The sequence below is a fragment of the Artemia franciscana genome, chromosome 11, assembly GCF_032884065.1.
Source record: "Artemia franciscana chromosome 11, ASM3288406v1, whole genome shotgun sequence".
Classification (NCBI taxonomy): domain Eukaryota; kingdom Metazoa; phylum Arthropoda; class Branchiopoda; order Anostraca; family Artemiidae; genus Artemia; species Artemia franciscana.
In genome coordinates, this window is record NC_088873.1 from 37,778,250 (window position 1) to 37,797,511 (window position 19,262).

Below are 19,262 nucleotides of genomic sequence, written 5' to 3' on the forward strand. Positions count from 1 at the left end.
TCAACAGATGTGACTATGATTTGGCTCGGGCATTACTCAAGTGAGAAAAATATAAGACAGATAGAGAAACTACCCAACAATTTTAAGTGTATATTAACTTTTTCACATTTTGCAGAAGTAAATAAATTATGACTATAGATTTGGGCCCCTTCTAAAATCAGAGATGGACTACAGTCTAATTTTAAAGCCTTTAAATGGTGCTCTAGATTTGTTCTTCATCCCGGTTATTTCGATTTTTACTTTTACTGATTTTTTTTATTATATGTAAACGTGAAATGATTCTTTGGGTCTACCCATCCTTTTCAGGGCTTTCCAGCAAGTGCTTGTTGAAGTGCTAGAATTTGAATGATTCGATCTAAGGGTTCTAGGGGCGCCAATTCACGAACTTGTAGGGGGGTTTTCAAGTTTTTCATTTATTTTTAATGAAGGCACAAAAAATGTAAATCCAGCAGGGGGGGGGGCAATTTTTCTTTTTTAGACTTTTTTTTCAATGAATTTTACTCAAACAGTTTTTTCACAATCTAAGGGGGAAGGGGTAAAAATATCCCCCCAGTTGTTTTGAAGACTTTTTTTCTTTTGAAGACACAAACGATCTACTGAACGATCAAAGATTAGATAACTGTTCTGGGGATTGTAGCTTTGCTCGAAATTATTTCCGAAAAGGCACCCTTGTATTCAGATGCAATAATTGTTTAGATATGCCAAATTCTGTGTGTAAATACTTCTATGGTTAAATTATTTGTATGCGTCAATAAGATATTGAATATCCTTTTCAAGATACGTCCAAGATCTGCATCGTATGCTGTTCCTCATTTTGGTTACAGATCTCATTTGTTTCGTCTTTTAATATCCCAAGATCTTGGATACTGGCTAGAAGTACTTGGTGACTGTATCAGTTGGGGGTCTCTGTGTGTAAGTATTTCTCAATTGGCTCTATTTCTCTATTCTCTTTATTCTATTTCTATTTCTCTATTTCTCTTTGGCTTATTTTTGTTATGCTGAGCAGCCTCAATTTGTGAAGATGTTGAGGGGAGGGGAAAATTAATTTTCCTAACCCCTACCCTCCCAAATTAATCCCATAAAATGGTATTTTTCAACAAAAGGGTATTTTTAATGAATATCTAGGTAGGGGAAAATCTAGGGGGAGTTAATGTCACTCCCCTTCAATTGATGCCCCTGGTTACACTTAGTCCGTCATTATATAAGAGATTATCGTAATATACTACAAAATTGAAAGAGCATAATTTTCACTGCCAACACTTAAAAATTGTGCAATATTTTAGTGCTTGATAATTGTGTACATGTTTTCAGTTTTTTATATAGAAAGTGAAGTTTCTAAAAAAAAGGCGTCAAAAGGTCAAAAGGTAAAAAAAGACGTCAAAAGACGTCAAAAGGAAGCTACAAACATTTTGAAGGTTTCAAGTTTGAATGCTTATTTGTGAAAATATATGAATTATGATGATTGAATATTTTAAAGTAATTTTAATGTTCACCAATTTTGTCATTCATAATTTTACCATTGTTTCTAATTAATGGTAAGAAAATAAGAAAACATTTTCTGTTTCATTTACTGTATTTTCTTTGTGATAAAGAAAGTGTAAGCCCTCGCCATAATTTTATCCAGGAGGAAAAAGGCAGAGGCGCCATTTGGGCCAAATCTTGGGGTGGGTATGGGGCATTTGACGGAACTTGAGACTTTTATTATGAATCTAACCTACTTTCAAAGTTTACAATGATTAATAGCAAATAGCGTAATTACCCCGAGGGTCGTCGGGGAATTATGCTCTTTGGCTAATAGGCGTGCAGTTAGTTCAAATCATTTGAACAGAATGGATTATGTTGGACATAATGGATAATTATGGCCGGAAAAGGGCCCTTTGTGGTAGAAGCTTGGGCCCCCTGGAAAATCTGGGGTGGGCATTTGCCCACCCCTGGCCCCTCTAAATGGCGCCTATGGAAAAAGGCCTTTTTATTGCAGAGGGGGATAAGAGAAAAGTCTTTGTATTATCATTTCTACCTAAAAAGTAAGTATTTATGCTTAGTTTTCCGTGTTCGGATGAATACGTAGACTCATAGGCCACCCAGTGGTGTAGGCTACTGCTGATTATGTATTCTAGCATTATCTAATATCCTGTGCATGCCCCCTTATAAAACGAATAGTAGCTTTCCAAAGCCTGCGGAAAATCCTTTTCCTCTGCTTCTTCTGGATGAAAAAAAAACTTTCAAAAAGGGTCGGTAACTCCCTACGAGACGTATTGTCGAAGTGTACCGACAGATGATCTCTCTGCCCAGTGCTGCCACCTGTAATATCAAAGCCGTAACTGTATATATCGAAGCCTCTTGTTTTTGGTAATCAAAATACTATGTCCTTACTTTTCTGATTTTTTTTTTCTTTCGTTCAGACCTGAGCAGGGACGGATCTAGACGTGTTAACACCTGGAGCAGGAGTGACATTTGGTGAACTCGATTATGAATTAGGGTTGTATACCCTTATTCCCCTTATGCTTTTAACTTCGAAAATTATTTTAGCTCTTCTTTGTTTTTATGGCACTTGGTAAATACCAAGTGCCATATAGTGCCATATATTTGGAAGTCGTATCAGGGACCAGACCAGATTAAATTAGAATAGTCTTTTTCCCTATTCGACCATCTGGGGGGAGGAGTGGGGCAACGGTTAATTCGGAAAAAATATAAAAAGAGGTATTTTTAACTTGCGAATGGGTGATCGGATCTTAAAGAAAATTAATATTTAGAAGGATATCGTGTCTCAGAGCTCTTATTTTAAATCCTGACTTGATCTGGTGACGTTTGGGGGAGTTAGAGGGGGGAGCCTAAAATCTTGGAAAACACTTAGAGTGGAGGGATCGGGATGAAACTTGGTGGGAAAAATAAGCACAAGTCCTAGATATGTAATTGACATAGCCGGAACGGATTTGCTCTCTTTGGGGGAGTTGGGGGAAGGGCTAATTCTGAAAATTAGAAAAAAATATGTATTTTCAACTTACGAAGGAGTGATCGGATCCTAATGAAATTTCATATTTAGAAGGACCTCGCAACTCAGATCTCTTATTTTAAATCCCGACCAGATCCAGTGTCATTGGGGGAGTTGGGGGAACCGGAAATCTTGGGAAACGCTTAGAGTGGAGAGATCAGGATGAAACTTAGTGGGAAGAATAAGCACAAGTCCTAGATACGTGATTGACATAACCGGACTGAATCCGCTCTCTTTGGGGGAGTTGGAGGGGGTGTTAATTCAGAAAAATTAGAAAAATTGAGGTGTTTTTAGCTTACGAACGGGTGATCGGATCTTAATGAAATTTCATATTTAGCATGAAATCGTGTCTCAGAGCTTTTATTTTAAATTGCGACCGGATCCGATGTACATTGGAGGGAGTTGGAGGAGTGAGCCTAAAATCTTGGAAAACGCTTAGAGTGGAGAGATCGGGATGAAAATTGTTGGGGAAAATAAGCACAAGTACTAGATACGTGATTGACTTAAGCGGAACGGATTCGCTCTCTTTGGGTGAGCTGGGGGAGAGTTAATTCTGGAAAATTAGAAAAAATGAAGTATTTTTAATTTACGAAGGAGTGATTGGATCTTAATTAAATTTCATATTTAGAAGGAGAGTTGGAGGGGTTGTTAATTCGGAAAAATTAGAAAAATGGAGGTATTTTTAACTTAAGAACGGGTGACCGTTCGTGAGGTATTTTTAAATTTAATATTTAGAAAGAACTCATGTCTCATGCTTTTATTTAGATCCCGACCAGATCTGGTGACATTGGAGGGAGTTGGAGGGGAAACCAGAAATCTTGGAAAACGCTTAGAGTGGAGAGATTGGGATGACACTTGGTGGGTAGAATAACCAAATGTCGTAAATACGTGATTGGCGTAACCGGACTGGATCCACTCTCTTTGGGGGAGTTAGGGGGGTCCAGTGCTTTGGCGAGTTCGGTGCTTCTGGATGTGCTAGGACGATGAAAATTGGTAGGCGTGTCCGGGACCTGCACAAATTGACTTGATAAAGTCGTTTTCCCCGATTCGACCATCTGGGAGGGGGCTGAATGGAGAGGAAAAATTAGAAAAATGAAAAAAAATTTACTTACGAGTGGGTGATCGGATCTTAATGAATTTTGATATTTAGAAGGACCACGTGTCTCAGAGCTCTTATTTTAAATCCCAGCCGGCATTAAGCCTCTGATTTTTAGAATTTTGCTTGACCTCATGCCATATGAGCTCTTGGCTCTTGTTCATCTTCGTCTTTCTTGACCACTCCCCCTTTTCTCAACCCCAATCTCTTCAGATTTTAATGTTTTTTCTTACACTTTCTATTTTGTTTGTACCGATGACGTCTTGTTGCTTATACAGTCGAAATATTTGCAATACATTTTTTTCTCTTAACTTAATTGGCCCATTTTCTTCAACTATTGCATATCAAGAACGGCGAACATCGCCCCCACCATTTTTCATTATTTAGGAGGATACTAGTTTGTAAGAACATTAATTATGTTAACTGAATCATTTCCAATATTTGTCTAATAATTTAGCGCATATTATATTAGATTTCTTAGGTGATTATTTTTGCTATCAGATACATTTATTATTTGGTTCATTTCAGAATCGCCTGTTTTTATTTCATTTCATATATTTATATTATTTTAATATATTTATTTCAGAATCACCAAGGGGATTTGGATGTTGCCAAGCTTGATAGCATATTAGCATCAATGCGATCAGATTCTGTTTGCGCTGGAACTAGTGAAGTGAACACTAAAAGTAGAGACCCCAATGAGGTGAGCTATTCTCACCTTTCAGACCCCGTGCCCTCTCAACTAAAAAAAAATGAAGTGAGGCTTGACGAAAAGAAATTAGTGAACAATACGTCCAGGCAAGGCCGTACCCCAGGGGGGAGGTTACCTGGTTTTAACCCTCCCCATGAAGTTTTTGGCCGACTTGTAAAAAGTCACGAAATTGCCTATAACAAAAATGCATAATTGCATATAAACAAAAAAGGTCTGAGTAGGGGATGCTGTTAGGGTGACCAGCATTTAACCCCTGCCCCGCCGGAAATATCCCGCAGAAAATATCCCCCCCCTTTCCCGTGGAAAATAAGTTTTTCCAGATCCGAGAATTTTATTTGTTTTTTTTCTGTAGGGGGAAGGAATTTTGGTGCTTGTATATTCTACGTCACTCACTCAAGCTTACGCTGTGTAAAACTCGAGAACAAACCGGTTTCTTTGTTAGTTTCTTTCAGCTTAGCGCGAGACAACACAAAGATAAGTGACAAAATAGATGGGAAATACGTGCAAATATATAGCCCAAATTTGTTTCTAAAGTAATGAAGAAACCGGTTTGTTCTCGAGGTTTACACAGCGTAAACTTGAGTGAGTGGTGTATAATACACAGGTGCCGGAATTACTCATGGAGAGAGAGCCGGATTTCCGGTATTATTTAAAAACGATCAGAAACTGAATTAAAAAAAAAGTTTTTCAAACTGAAAGTAATGAGCAACATCAAAAGTTAAAACAAACAAAAATTATTACACATATGAAAGGAGTTTCCCTTCCATAAAACCTTGCTCTTTACGCTTAAGTTTCGACTTTTTGTCCCAAATCTTTAAGAACGATTCCTGAAACACAGTGACCGTTAATTAGAATAATAAGCTTTGTTTTAAAATTGTATAAAAAACTTTAGCGTAAAGAGCGAGGTCTTGAGCAGGAGGTAACCCCTATCATATACGTAATAATTTCTTTTCGTTTTAAGGTTTGATGTTGCTCCTGGCTTTCAGTTGAAAAACAATTTTTTTTTATTTAATTGCTTACACATGGTATTTGTTAATGGGAAACATACGGAACAAGTTTTTTAAAGAAAAGTAAAGAGCCTCATTAAACCAAAAATGAACAGAAATAAAGTCAAATTATCTTCAAAGTAAAAACTATGGAGTATAATAGAAAAAAACAAAAAGATATAAATTTTTGTTTTTCTATGAAAAAGACTGTGTAAAAAAATGAACAGAAATTAATTTAAGCAACTTTTTCCACAAAACAAGTTTGTCAAAGAATAGTTAAGAGCCTCATTAAGCCAAAAATGAGACTAAAAAAAAGAAAAAGAAAAAAAGAAACTGAAATAATTAAAAATAAAACAAAAAAAGAGAAAAAAAGGAACTAAAAGGAAACTATAAAAAAAACTTAAATAAAATTATCAAATTCGGAAACTTTATTCTCCACGGAGAGGGGGTATCTTCCAGGAGGTATTTTACGCGGGGGGTATTTTCCAGGGGGTAAACGCCTAGAACCGCCGATAGATGTCGCGGCCATGATTTTATGGCGAACTCTATTCAATCGAAGGGAAGAAATTAGTTGGACTAATATATTATAAAGTTTGGATATATATATATATATATATATATATATATATATATATATATATATATATATATATATATATATATATATATATATATATATATATATATATATATATATATATATATATATATATATATATATATATGTAAAATGGGGGCAAAGGGGCAGAAGAGTCAATTGGGGCAGAGGAAAAGGGACAGTGCCCCCCCGCCTCCTGCGATTTTGAACAATACTTTTTGGGGTTTTTCATTGAAAGGTCTTTTGGGGGAAGTTTCATTGGAAAAATTTGAGAAAGAAAAATTGCCTCCCTATTTTTTTGGAAAATATATTCCCCCCGCCCCTCCTGTACATAGTTCATGTATATAAATGACATAAGTAAGTATTTATGTTAGTTTAAAAAACAAGTTGCAGAATTTTATGTAATCATACTCTACTGTCAAATAATAAGGAGCAGGGTGTTATCTCTATCGACTCACGAGGAAATGGTTTGTATATTTGGAAAGAACAAAAAGCATCGGGTGGGGTGTTTGACCTTCTACCTCACAAAGTAATCGAAACATATATAAGTTTACCATTCGATTATCTGTATCGATTGTTCTAGTCCGGTTTTCCACATCTTTTTTTTCTCCAAATATATAGGAGTTGCTATATTTTTTATGTTTAATATCTTTTCCCATTCACAGTAGCTTAGCTGGAAAAAAACCTTTTTTTAAAATCAAAATGGTTGTTGTCACGTCTTAATTGCCTGAAAAAACAAGGTATAATTCTAGTCTTTCTGCTTACCTGTAATATTTACAATATACAGTGTTTTCATTTTTATAATATCCAGATTTTAGTGAGGTTCCAAATTTTTCCCCGAAAATTGTGTTCTCTGAAATCTCACTGTAAGTTAACGTTTGTAAGTTCACAAACATTAACATGAAATGCAAATCGTTAATTGAACTAAATTAACGATTTATATTTCGTTTTTAACATTCATCTTTCTACGAACATTAATTTTTGAGAGATTTTCATCTTGCTTGTTGAACCCTAAAAAGGGATACTATCTCTTGCACCAGACATTACAACAATAAAAACATTGGATAAATCAAACTAGCCCGTTATGCAACTTTACGTAAAGGGATGTGCCTTTAAAAGCGTTAATATCAGGGTTTATTTGGACATGAACCTTCATAGTGTTGCAACTCTTATAAATGTTACAAAATTATTATTGCGAAAAATAGCTCACGCCACAAAAAGCATGATTTAAAATTGCGAAATTATCCTGGGGACATAAATTAATGCAAATCACTACTTTCCTGAAATAATCATTCTCCAAATGGATGCACAGTATATATTTTTTTATCGTAACCTTTTTAAGCAAAATTTGTAGAATATTACTCAACTATGTTCAAGGAACCATGTATATTAAAAAAAAGGTTTATTATATGGCAAAATTCAATATTTTTTGTCAAAGTCAAGTGGCTTTTGTTTGGATGGAGGGTAAGAACACGTTGCCTTTGAAAAGAAAAAATTAGGGTAAGTGTCAAGACCCTGGGAGTATTTGGAATAAAATCCTTAAATATCTCAAAACCACTTTGAAACTAACCTAAATACTTAATTATTTCTTTCCTAAAGGGGCGTTGCTTCAATTGACCTCCCATTTAATGAACAGATATATAGCCCGGTTTCAGGGCCGTATCCTGGATTTTTGTTCAGGGGGATGGGGGGGGGGGGTCACAGAAAAACTTTACAAAACGCAACCAGAATTTTATTCAGACGTATTTTCGTTACTTTTGTACAATTCGGACAAAAAAAAATTGAGGGGGGGGGTCAAGCAGGGTACCGCCCTCTTCCAGGATACGGCCGGTTTATATGTTTACCATTATATTTTAAAATACCACTGCTGTTTTCTTCTTTATTATTCTAACAGCAAACGCTAATCAAGCGGCGAGAAAAAAAAGCATACATAATGTCATATAAACATAATGTCATAATATAATCATAATGTCATATAAACATAACATAATGTCAGTTTGTAAACTGAACTGAATATTCTTTCACCATATAAGAGTGGGGACGTGAAGCCAGCGCCTATAGAAATGAGATAATTAAGCATTTAGGGTAGTTCAAATTGGTTTTAAGATTTTTTTTTTTGGGGGGGGGGATGTTCTTTCAAATGTTCCTAGGGTCTTGAGCATTACCCTAAATTTTTCTTTTCAAAAATAAATTGTACTCCTCGATCTGAACAGTAATAGCCTTTAAGTATTTATGAATGTTTGAAATAGTTTTCAGTATTTTTTAGGGTTTTCTTAGAGCGGTCTTAATTATTAACAAATTCAGTTTAGGCCTTCGTGATATGGGTAAAGATTTTGCGACAAAAACTTTCTTTAGAAAGATTTTTAAAGCATGAAAATATATTAAAAAAGAAATATGTTGAGGGTTGCGAAATCATCCCTTAGGGTATAAACTTAAGCAATTAACTGCCTTCTTGAAGCAATCATTGTATAAATGCATCCAGTATATAATTTTTAATCATAAACTTTTTCAGGCAAGAATGTATAATTATTTGTGGTTAAGAATTCACGTATATTCTTCTAGTGACCTTGAAAATGGTTTGAGAAATTTTAGTCTACAAAACTCAGGCTTAAATGAACTCCCTCTGAGCCCAGCCCCCCGTGAGACCAGAACTGGGGTAATTTGACCCATTTACTGAAGACGGAGGAGCGTCATTTCAGTCTATATTGTTGAGGTTCGAGGTCGTTATTCGCTAAAGCCGAAGCTCAGGGCGAGTAGGGACAGAGGAGGTGAGTAAGACTCACGCGATAGAGTTCTTTTCTGAAAAAGTCATTAAATCAGGGTTGCCACTCCTTGAGATTTATCACTATTTTTCTGATTTGTTATATTGCCTAAGCAAAATAATCACTAAATTAGCACATAAATAACAAGATTATTGAAGAAAAACTCTAAAATCTAGTGATTTTTTTGCCGGGCCACAACCCTGCTTTAAATGCATTTAGCACTGGTCTGTGCGCAGAATTTTGGTTGGGGGTAGAGGTGAGGCCCATGTTTGGATAAAAACACACACCAAAACAGTCAAATCATAGTCAAAATAGGCAAATCAAAGTCAAATAGTCAAAGCAAATTGGAAAAAATGCATACATTATTTACTTAAAGTAGATATTTTATCTTGTGCAAAGTGAATTACTTGGTAATGTATTATTTTGAAATGTTTTGCTCGTTTATCGAAAAAATAGTATTGTATTGTCCTATCAAATTATGGGTCCCTATAGCTAGTCTATTAGGCATCACGGCACTAGTAATTCAAATGCCCTTGCGTGAAGTTTTGCCCTATTGTGATTTCTGCACAAATCTAGAAGTGAACACGCGCTTATTACCTGTCTTGACGAAAAAAAATTTTCTAAGGCTTCCAAGACGTGGTCAGCAAACTTTTGTGAATTTTTTTTTCAAGATTTTCTGCCATAAAGCATATTTAATGAACCCAAAAACTTAAAAAAACCCAAAAGTTCTTTAGTGATTTAAAAACCAGATAGAAGAAAAAGATAGAGGAGAAAAGGTGAATCCTAAAATTGAGAGAAAATTTACAAGACAAATGCAATTATTGCAGATATCGTGATTTAAAGTTGTGAATGGCAATTATATTTTGTTTGTGGTAGTAACTTTTTGGGAGCAACCAAGATAAATTTTTGAATGTGTATTTAAAAAGCAGCCTTTCTTTTGTGACAAATTTGAGGCCATGTGTTTCTAGCTTACCTTTTCGGTACCGAACCATGTGTTTCTAGCTTACCTTTTCGGTACCGAACCATGTGTTTCTTGCTTACCTTTTCGGTACCGAACCATGTGTTTCTAGCTTTTGCTCATTGGCGCCCCTTTCACATCCCCCCCCCCTAAAGATTTGATCCACATCCACCCCTGGCTTCCAAAGCAATTAAGAAACTCACAAAGCTGTAAAATTGCTCAAATGGTGCTTCCTTTGAGCTGATTTTTAACGTTTTCTAAGCAGGTGTGCTAGAATATATTCAGGTTTCCTTAACTTCAAAAAGAAAATTCTGTTCCGTTTAATTGAAACAAAATTCACATTTTCTAATGATACAATCTCTATATCTAGCACCGCAAGGGAGAAGTTAAATGGTTTTTCTAAGATTTCTGGGAAAGTAGGTGTCGGCTTTTATTTAATTTTTTTTCCTATCTCTTCCATCCTCTACAAGCTATGGTAACACCGTCCGATCAATTCCAAATAGTTTGGCCACACAAAATCAAAATTTACAATGAACGAGATAGGGCGATACTTTAAGTTACTGCATCCTCTTAAGCTACATTCTCTGTATCTATGGTTATAGCGCTAATATATTAATATTTGTTATAGGTGCGTTTCGCCACTGCTTCACGATTATCCATGGGTGCCTTCATCTCAAGGCCAGATTTTAGGTTTCGCTCATTCAATTGTGCCAGGCTTGTGCCTAATTCGAAAAATCCTGTGGTATGTAGACAATGCCTTAGCCTTTCGATAGACCCAAGAAAAGTTGACCCCATAAGAAGCCACGACTTCTCACACCAAAGCAATGTTTGCTCAAACAGTCACGAGGATAGGCTATCCCCATCAAGTGTGGATTACTCTCACCCGAAGAAGAAGATGAAAGACTTATATTCGGACGAAGTGGCAAAAAATCTTGACTCTAATTATGTTCAGCCAGAGCAGTCTGGTGTTATAGTGCCGAACTATTCCCCAAATTAAAGTCCTAACATGTGATTATTCAAACAGTTTAAACACATAGGATGTATTGGTTGGAAAACCCACGCTTTTATCCATTTCTTTTTTAATTTCCTGCTTTTTTTTAGCTAATACGATCTTCGTTATAAGGGACATAACACCTACTTAGTTAAGGAGTCTGAATACAAAATTGGGGTAATACAAGAACATCCAAATTTTTTTTAATTTATTCAGGCAAATTTCAAAGAAATAATTTAAAGCGTTTTATCGTTTATATTTAATTGATTAAATTAAGTTTTACTTCCATGCTTTTTATTTCCATCTTCAGATGTAATTCGAGAATTTAATTTGAGCTTTACAACACCTAAATTTTATGTAACTTGCTTGGATATCTAATTATTATATAATTCTGTTTACGAATGATTTCTCATTCTTCCTTGTAAGTTTTCTGGCGATTTGAACGAATTCACAGATTAGTTTAAAGGTGTATTGGCTGGCAATTTGCTTTCATTTTGTGAAACAGTAAGTGTCTTGTCTTTGCTAGTTAAATATTGCCCCTCCGTACGATAAGAGGACGAATAAACAAAAATGATAGACTGAATTGCATACATTTTCGTGTCTGATTTTCATAGTAAATCGACTGGTGAAGTCTGTATACATATAATCCTTCAGTTAGTCAAATTCAAAAGGGGATAATTTTTAGTTTGTTTGATTCTTATTGTTATAAATTAGTACAACAGAAATGCAAAACCTTTCGGCCCCACGGGGAAAAAGCGCCAAAAACAGGTTAATCATATGCCTGGTTCCGTTGAAAATTTTGTATTTTAATGAGGGGGGCAAATAAAACCTCAAGAATTTGTTTGTTGTTTCTGTGTATTTTTCATATTGCCTGACTTTCTACAAAATTCAATTTGAAAATAAAGCATTTGAGCTTTTGGTTTTACAAATTTCTAAATGTTCCTAGTTTTTGAATTTTATAAAATTAAGTCTTGAACGAGCCTTGAAATAATTTTATACAAAACTGTTTTTCTGCATTGTAGATTTTCGCCCTCCGGTCTAGAATAGATCTTCTCCCTCTGTGTAGGACATGTTTCCTTCATTAAATTTGTCACTATAACAATAATGTCATTATAACATATCCAAACTTAAAGTGAAAAGAATTCATCACAAGTAAGATTTGGACCATATTCTTTATAACATCGAGAAAACGAATTTTCAGACGGGTTTTTCACTTTCCTCTAATTTGTATGTATGTTTCCGGACTATATGTGTCCTCGTCCACTATATGTCTTGTTATGTGTCCCTATATTGCACGGACAGGGCGGTTCGATTTTGATTGTTTTATTTTCCTCTGTTCTTATATTGTATGTGATTATGCGGTTGTGCTGAGATAAGTTTGTGACTGTTTGATCCAGGACTTGATGTGATCTCTGTTATTTTAGATGGCATTACTGTCTTTTCAAGAAAGAGTGTCGTAAGGGCAAGACTATATAATTTTTATTGTGATTTTATTATAACATTTGCAAAGTTATATAGTATTTAATATCAGCGCACTGAGAAGGGCGCACTAGAACATTGACTTGAACTCACGTTATGTTCTGTAATCTACGGAATATATGTCAAAACTGAAAGGCTTTGTCTCTCTGGGTAATGTGATCTCTGTTACTTTAGATGGCATTGCTTCCCTTTCAAGAAAAGGACAAGAATACATCATAACATTTACAAATTAAATTAATATCATCAAACTAAAAACAGCGCACTAGAACATTGACCTGAACTCATGTTATGTTATGCAGTTGACGGAATTTATTTCAAAACTGAAAGGCTTATGTTTTCTATGGGGAACGTCATCTCTATTACTTTAGGTGGCATTACTTCCCTTTCAAGAGTGTCGCAAGGGCAAAATTATATATTGTTATTATAATTAAGCGACAGTATTTACAAATTATTCAATATATAATGTCGTCACACTAAAAAACAGCGCGCTTGAGCATTAACGGAATTCACTTTATGTTCTTGGGTTTTTGAAACCTAAAAAATTACACATATTTCAAAACTGGAAGGCTAAAGCTCTGTGATTTTAAGTTAGGTTGTGTACATGGATAAAAAACAAGGCATGGAGATCCAGCAAATTTTATCTTAAGAGATTTCACAGCCCTTGAGTGTATCAGGGGAAACATTGCTAACACAGGGCTTTATTATTGAGTTGGTACTACAAAGATTAAAAAAAAGTCTCAAAAGTGAATAATTTCTTCAGGGACAGGCGAGATTTCAAGGGATGTTACTCCTGACTTTCAGGTGAAAAAGAGTTTTTTTTTAGGTTAATTACTGATTGTTTTTCAAATCATCTCAGGAAATCCCCATATCTCCGTGTAAAATTTCACCTGGAAAATTCCCTTTGTACCCCCCTCCCTCCCTCGAATAAAATTCCATCTCCCAAGAATGTCAGTATATTTTCCAATAACAATGCTATATACATAAACAATGGTCAAATTGGATAAATTACAGCCCTTTTCCCCAGGTGCTGTGATGGGTCAAGTCACCCCAAAGGCATAGTTACTAAACCTTTCAAACATGCTGAGTCAAATGGCTAACTCCAATTTGATCAGATGTCTTTAGAGGAAAAAGGGACATGAAAGGGTGTAGTTTAATATTAACTTTAATATTCTGAATCCGATGGTGTTATTTTCATTAAGATTGATTGACTTTTTAGAGGTGTTTTGGCCCTTTTCCAAAAATCAGGCAAATTTTCTCAGGCTCTTAACTTTTGACAGGTAACTTTAAACTTAATCGGAATTTTTTATATATGGAATCAGTATTAAAAGCCGATTATTTAAATATATTAATTGATTTCAAAATTCCTTTTTATAAGGTTTTGGTTACTATTAGGCCGAGTCACTCCTTACTTACAGTTTGTTACCACGGGCTGTTTGATAGTCTCTTGATCATGATGTGAGGTCAAGGCTCTTATGTTTTGTTTATTCTATTTTAAGTACAACCCTGTTCAATAGAAAAAACTAGGCTTTACTAGGGATTTTACTTTAATCTGCTTATCAATCTTTTCAAGATTCTGTATTTCTTCAGTTTAATTAATCTTCTTCAATTCGTATGAATCTCTTGCGATCAAGCCACATATTTTCATTTCAACTTTTTTATTTTTGTTTGAAATTTTTATTCTAATTTTAGCATCAATGGCTTTTTTCGTGGATTCATTTCGTGGATTGCATATTCTGTAGATTATTGATTTTAGTATATATAAGAAGATACTAAAACACGGACAATCAGCTTAAAATAACTAAACATAAAACTCTTACTCTTGGCACGTTTCCAACCTTAAATCCGTGCACCATTGACCATACATGAAGTAAGGTCGATAAGTAATCATGTGTTCGTGATGTAAGGTCAATGTTCTCATGTTTCGCGTGTTCCATTTTTCATAGGCCCCTTTCACCAAGGAAAAAAAATGTTAGCGTATGTAAATAGGCGAAAGAATTGCCTGATTAAAATTTAGACATAACTTGCGCGAAAACAATCCTTTTTGAGGGATTCAGAAGCCAAACTGCTTATCTGTATTTAAAAATGCTACGAAGATCTGAACCTCAAAAGATTTATTAAATCAATACGTAGGTAGGCCTATATTTTGAAGTACCAAGGACAGGAAAATCTAACTTTTTTTCCTCTGGATCTGTTAGAGGTCCATTCCTACCTGAAAGCCTTGATTTTCTAAGATTGTTCGGTTGTTTCAAAATTATGAAGTTTTTTACGGCAATATCACGTTTTTGTCAGTGTTGCCATGTTAGTCTATGAAAGTAAATAAACAAAATTAATTAGTCAAAGTTGACAACGCTTTTCGTCTGTAAATAATCAAATAATAACAGTCTGGAATTCCAATGTCTTTGGATTCCCATAGACATGAAAACTTTCAAAGGAAAGCAACACTTTCTTAAGCGGTTTTGTGCAATACTTTTTTTAGCTTTTTTTTCGCTGATTTTTAACCAACGGTTCCTTTTTTTTTTACTTGGGAAATTTGGCTAAAACCCGAAACTGTGTAACTGCATTTTCATTAAAAATTGAATTTCTGACTTTCCCCAATTTTTTAAAATATACATGGTTGCATAAATTCTCGCTTAACCAATCGAAAAAGTCAGATTTACTATTCAGAGTCCTTGGTATTTTTAAGCAGATGTTATAATATTTCAACTTTTACTACCTTATTTCAGTAGTCACATACTAAGTGAAAAGTGAAAAGTATTATAAGAAAAATATAGATAATGCTTCTTTTGTATTTTGTCCGCTATTGCCTGAAGGTGTTAGTCAATTTGGTTTCCGAGTCACTAATTGTCGACCCAATGAGGGACTTGTTGTCAGCCCTAGAGGAGAGGAATTTTGGAGCCATATTTTATTTTCTTGAAATTTGCGCACACACTACTCGTGTTTATAAGGTTGGACTAAGATTATATATTTTGTTGCTTTTTTTTATAGTATTTGTATGTTTTTAATTTAGTGAATGTGGCATATAAACAAGAAAAGTTGGGACCAATGAAGATCCCTTTGACTAATTTGACTAATAAATATATGACTAATTCTAAATGAATAGACTAATAAATATATGACTGATTCTATTTGACTAGTTTTATGTGCTATTATTATACAAATTGCACAAGAATTGGCTGAACTTTTATTAAAAGGGACCTCAACGTGATCTAATGCCTTTGCGTGACGAAATGACATATTACGATTTAAATTTTAGAATATAAACATGTCCCAAGTTCAATAACTTATTGTGATTTTGTTATTTTTTAACGTTCAATAGGCAATTGCAATTGTTTAATTGCGCTCAAGAGCACTATTAGCATCTATTGTAATTAATTATTTGCTTATTGTGCTTCAGAGCACAGGTGGGACGGACACTGCCCAACCCCTCCCAAGATTTTTTTCTGGCATTTTTTTTTGTTTTTCTGGTTTTCAAAAAGATAAATCTGTCAATTTGGTCAATTATTGGCGCCCTTTCCACATTGCCTCCCTTCTCCCCTAAGATTTTCCTTATTGGAGCCCTTATTGCATTGCCCCCCTCCCCCAAGATTTTGCTCTAGATCTGCCCCTGCTTCAGAGCTCTTTAAGCTGCAATTCATCGTTTTATAGATAAAATATAGATTTAAAAGTTTTATTTAAAAGTTCATCGTTTTATGGATTAAAAGTTTTCGGAATATCTATGCTTTGTTTGAATTTTTTGTGAGAAATTCGTTTGACGTTCAAACTGCGTTCAATAGAGGACGCTAATTATATATATATATATATATATCAAAATAAATATGGTAAGCTATCCGTAAGGTATTTACAAAAGATAGTTTGACGCAAAGTAGAATAGGTTCATTTTTTCGAATCTTAACAAGATTAAATAAATAAATCAAGGTTGTCAAAAAGATGTATCTGCAATATCTCAGGGACCGCGTGGGATTTACTTATAAAAACGAGTCTGATGCACAATGTAGTAGATAAATTTTCTTAAATCTTAGACAGATAAAATAAATAAATGGGGTGCTCATTTTCCAATGATAGTTTTATAGTTAATTAATACTGGTAATATTTGTAACTATACTCAGTGTAGTAAGAGTGAGCCAACATCAAGGGAGCCCTTGGGGGTCAAGAGGGGGAGTTTAAAAAAGAGTTTTGTTTCCAAGAGAAATGTTAAATCCATCCCCAATTGTACAATATTTTGTACTTTTGCATATTGTTGGTCTTCCGGGGGAGTGGGGCTGGACAAACCCCCTACACAAATAAATAAAAACACAGCACCATCTCTATTAAATATTTAAGGAGTGTGATTATGCTAATGGGAAATTGTATTATAAAGATAGTCACGAAGATTCAACTAAAAAAAGAATCTCTTTCATCTTCATTGGTCAGTTTTTATTGCCATTTTCCATTTATTGCCATTGTATTATTGTTTTTAAAATTTTATCGTTGTTTTACTATATGTTATGTATTTCTTAAATTTTTCAGAATTTTGCAACATTTTCATCTAAGATGAAAATGATTAAAAGATTCAAAAACAACTGTCAGAATGTTTGTTGTTTCAAAGTTTAAAGTTAACAAAGCTTAGGAACTGTATCAACCAGTTCGTTCCATAATAAGCAGTGCAATTCCTAGGGCTGGGGGCGTCTGAAGCAAAATTAGTCTCGGTAGTCCCCTCTTGCTCGAAGTTTTTTTCTTTTAACTAGCAAATACCTTAGCCTATCGCCATGAGCAAATATTGGCGACTTTGTTTAGAACAGCCCTGATAATAAGCTAAATTTTAGAAAATTGATCTAGAGGGAAAATATCTGAATTTGTTTGCTGTTTTTGTAATATTTGTCAAATATGACGTATGCAGAGATGTCATATTCATTAAAAAAATGTTTTGGGCTGAAATTGAAACATCCGTAACTGATAGACCTATCAAGTTTTTTAGTCAATATCAGTTTCTGTGATATTAATCATTCCCCTAGAAACCCTTGTGCTGAAATCACATTTATAAAGTCACATAATTCAAGAATAATAAAATAGAATTAGAGACTTCAATTTTGGTCTAAGTCTTAAAATTTGAACCAAAATTTGTTGATGTTAGTGCTCAATAAAATTTGTTGTTTCAGTAGATAAAAATAAGACCAGGTATCTAAAGGGCTGGACTGCGCGTGTACAAGCCATTTTTTTTTGTACCCGGGGAATATGTTCCCCGTTGGAACAAAAAGGAAAGGAAATATGTTCGAAGACCACACAGGCTGTACGTGACGTTTGACAAAAAGAAACAAAATTATAAGAAAATATAATTAAAAAAATTACCAAGAAAACGAGGGTAATTTCATCCAGTCGACAGAAAGAAGCGAACGTACAAAAACGGATATTTTGGCAAAAATATTTCCATCTAGACGCCAAAATATTTCCGCCAAGTCTTCTTAAGTGCTAAAAAAAAAAAAAATATATATAAAAAATTATTTGAAGTTAACTCCAACACAGCAAAAGAAACACGAAAAACTCGCTTCTTTCTGTCCTCTTGCTGAAATATAACTTCGTTTTCCTGGTTATTCTTTTGATTATATATATATATATATATATATATATATATATATATATATATATATATATATATATATATATATATATATATATATATATATATATATATATATATATATATATATATATATATATGTATATATATATATATATATATATATATATATATATATATATATATATATATATATATTATATATATATATATATATAAATGTATATATATATATATATATATTTAAATATATATATATATATATATATATATATATTTGCTTCTTGGGAGGAGGTGATATTTTAGGGGTGGGACAGGAAGTTAAAAAAAAACTGAATAGGCGGGGTAAATAAAATTACTAAGGGGTTGTAACAAGCAACAAGTTTTAAGTTCAGTAACAAGTTTTCAAGTTCTCTTTTAAACAAGGCTTTTGGAATACAAGTTGTAACAAGTTTTCGGGAGGATGAGCAAAAATTGAAGCCCTCTCCCCCTTGCGTGTCTCCTCCCCCTCCCCCTGGGCAAAAGGACTCAGTGTTTGTTGAAGCCTTCGGAAAGACTACAGATACGAACTTGCTCTGCTCAGGCCCGTATAACATTTTAAGGTTTCCCTTAAAACCTCAGGATTGTTATGATTTTTTCGCAAGAAAACTAGATTTCTACATTAAAATTAAAGCTTCATCTCATGCAAGCTATTTTAATAGTGTGGTAGATTTCTACATTAAATTCTTATTATTGAGTGTGTGTTCCAAAAGCCAATTTTCACTAACTAGCTCTCAAAAAGTATTTTTCGTTTTTTGCTTTCCTATAAAATCAAGATAATGTAACAAGGGGCTTAAATCCCTATGGGACAGGTGGGGGGGCAATTCTCCCCCCCCCCCCCCAGAACTTGGTTTGACCACCCCCTACAGACCCCCGTTTCACCCCCACCCACTCCCAGCTGAAATTTAGTTTCTTCTAAAATTTTGTCAAAACTAAGATAAACCTGCAAGCATCCGCAGAAACGGATTTTCTTTAGTATATCTTTACCTTTATGGTACTATGGGTCATTTTTCAGTTTTCGCTCTCATTTTCAGTTAAGTTGGTAAAAATGGCTCTGACTCTGCTCGTAAGTTACGCCAATGAATGTAACATACT

At 34.2% G+C, this 19,262-nt stretch overlaps 1 protein-coding gene across 5 annotated transcripts in view; it reads left to right on the top strand.

The window, feature by feature from the left end:
* LOC136033168 (uncharacterized) overlaps positions 1–12,644 on the top strand; it is a 102,248-nt gene extending 89,604 nt beyond the window's left edge. For 4 of the 5 annotated variants that reach the window (XM_065713849.1, XM_065713851.1, XM_065713852.1 and 1 more), the window contains exons 8-10: positions 778–912; positions 4,675–4,791; positions 10,733–12,644. In XM_065713849.1, coding sequence (XP_065569921.1) covers positions 778–912; positions 4,675–4,791; positions 10,733–11,101 — 621 coding nt within the window. In that variant the 3' untranslated portion in view covers positions 11,102–12,644. Of the gene's footprint in view, positions 1–777; positions 913–4,674; positions 4,792–8,896; positions 9,153–10,732 lie in introns of all 5 variants that reach the window. The other variant, XR_010618870.1, reaches the window with a different exon arrangement.
* The last annotated feature ends 6,618 nt before the right edge of the window (positions 12,645–19,262 follow it).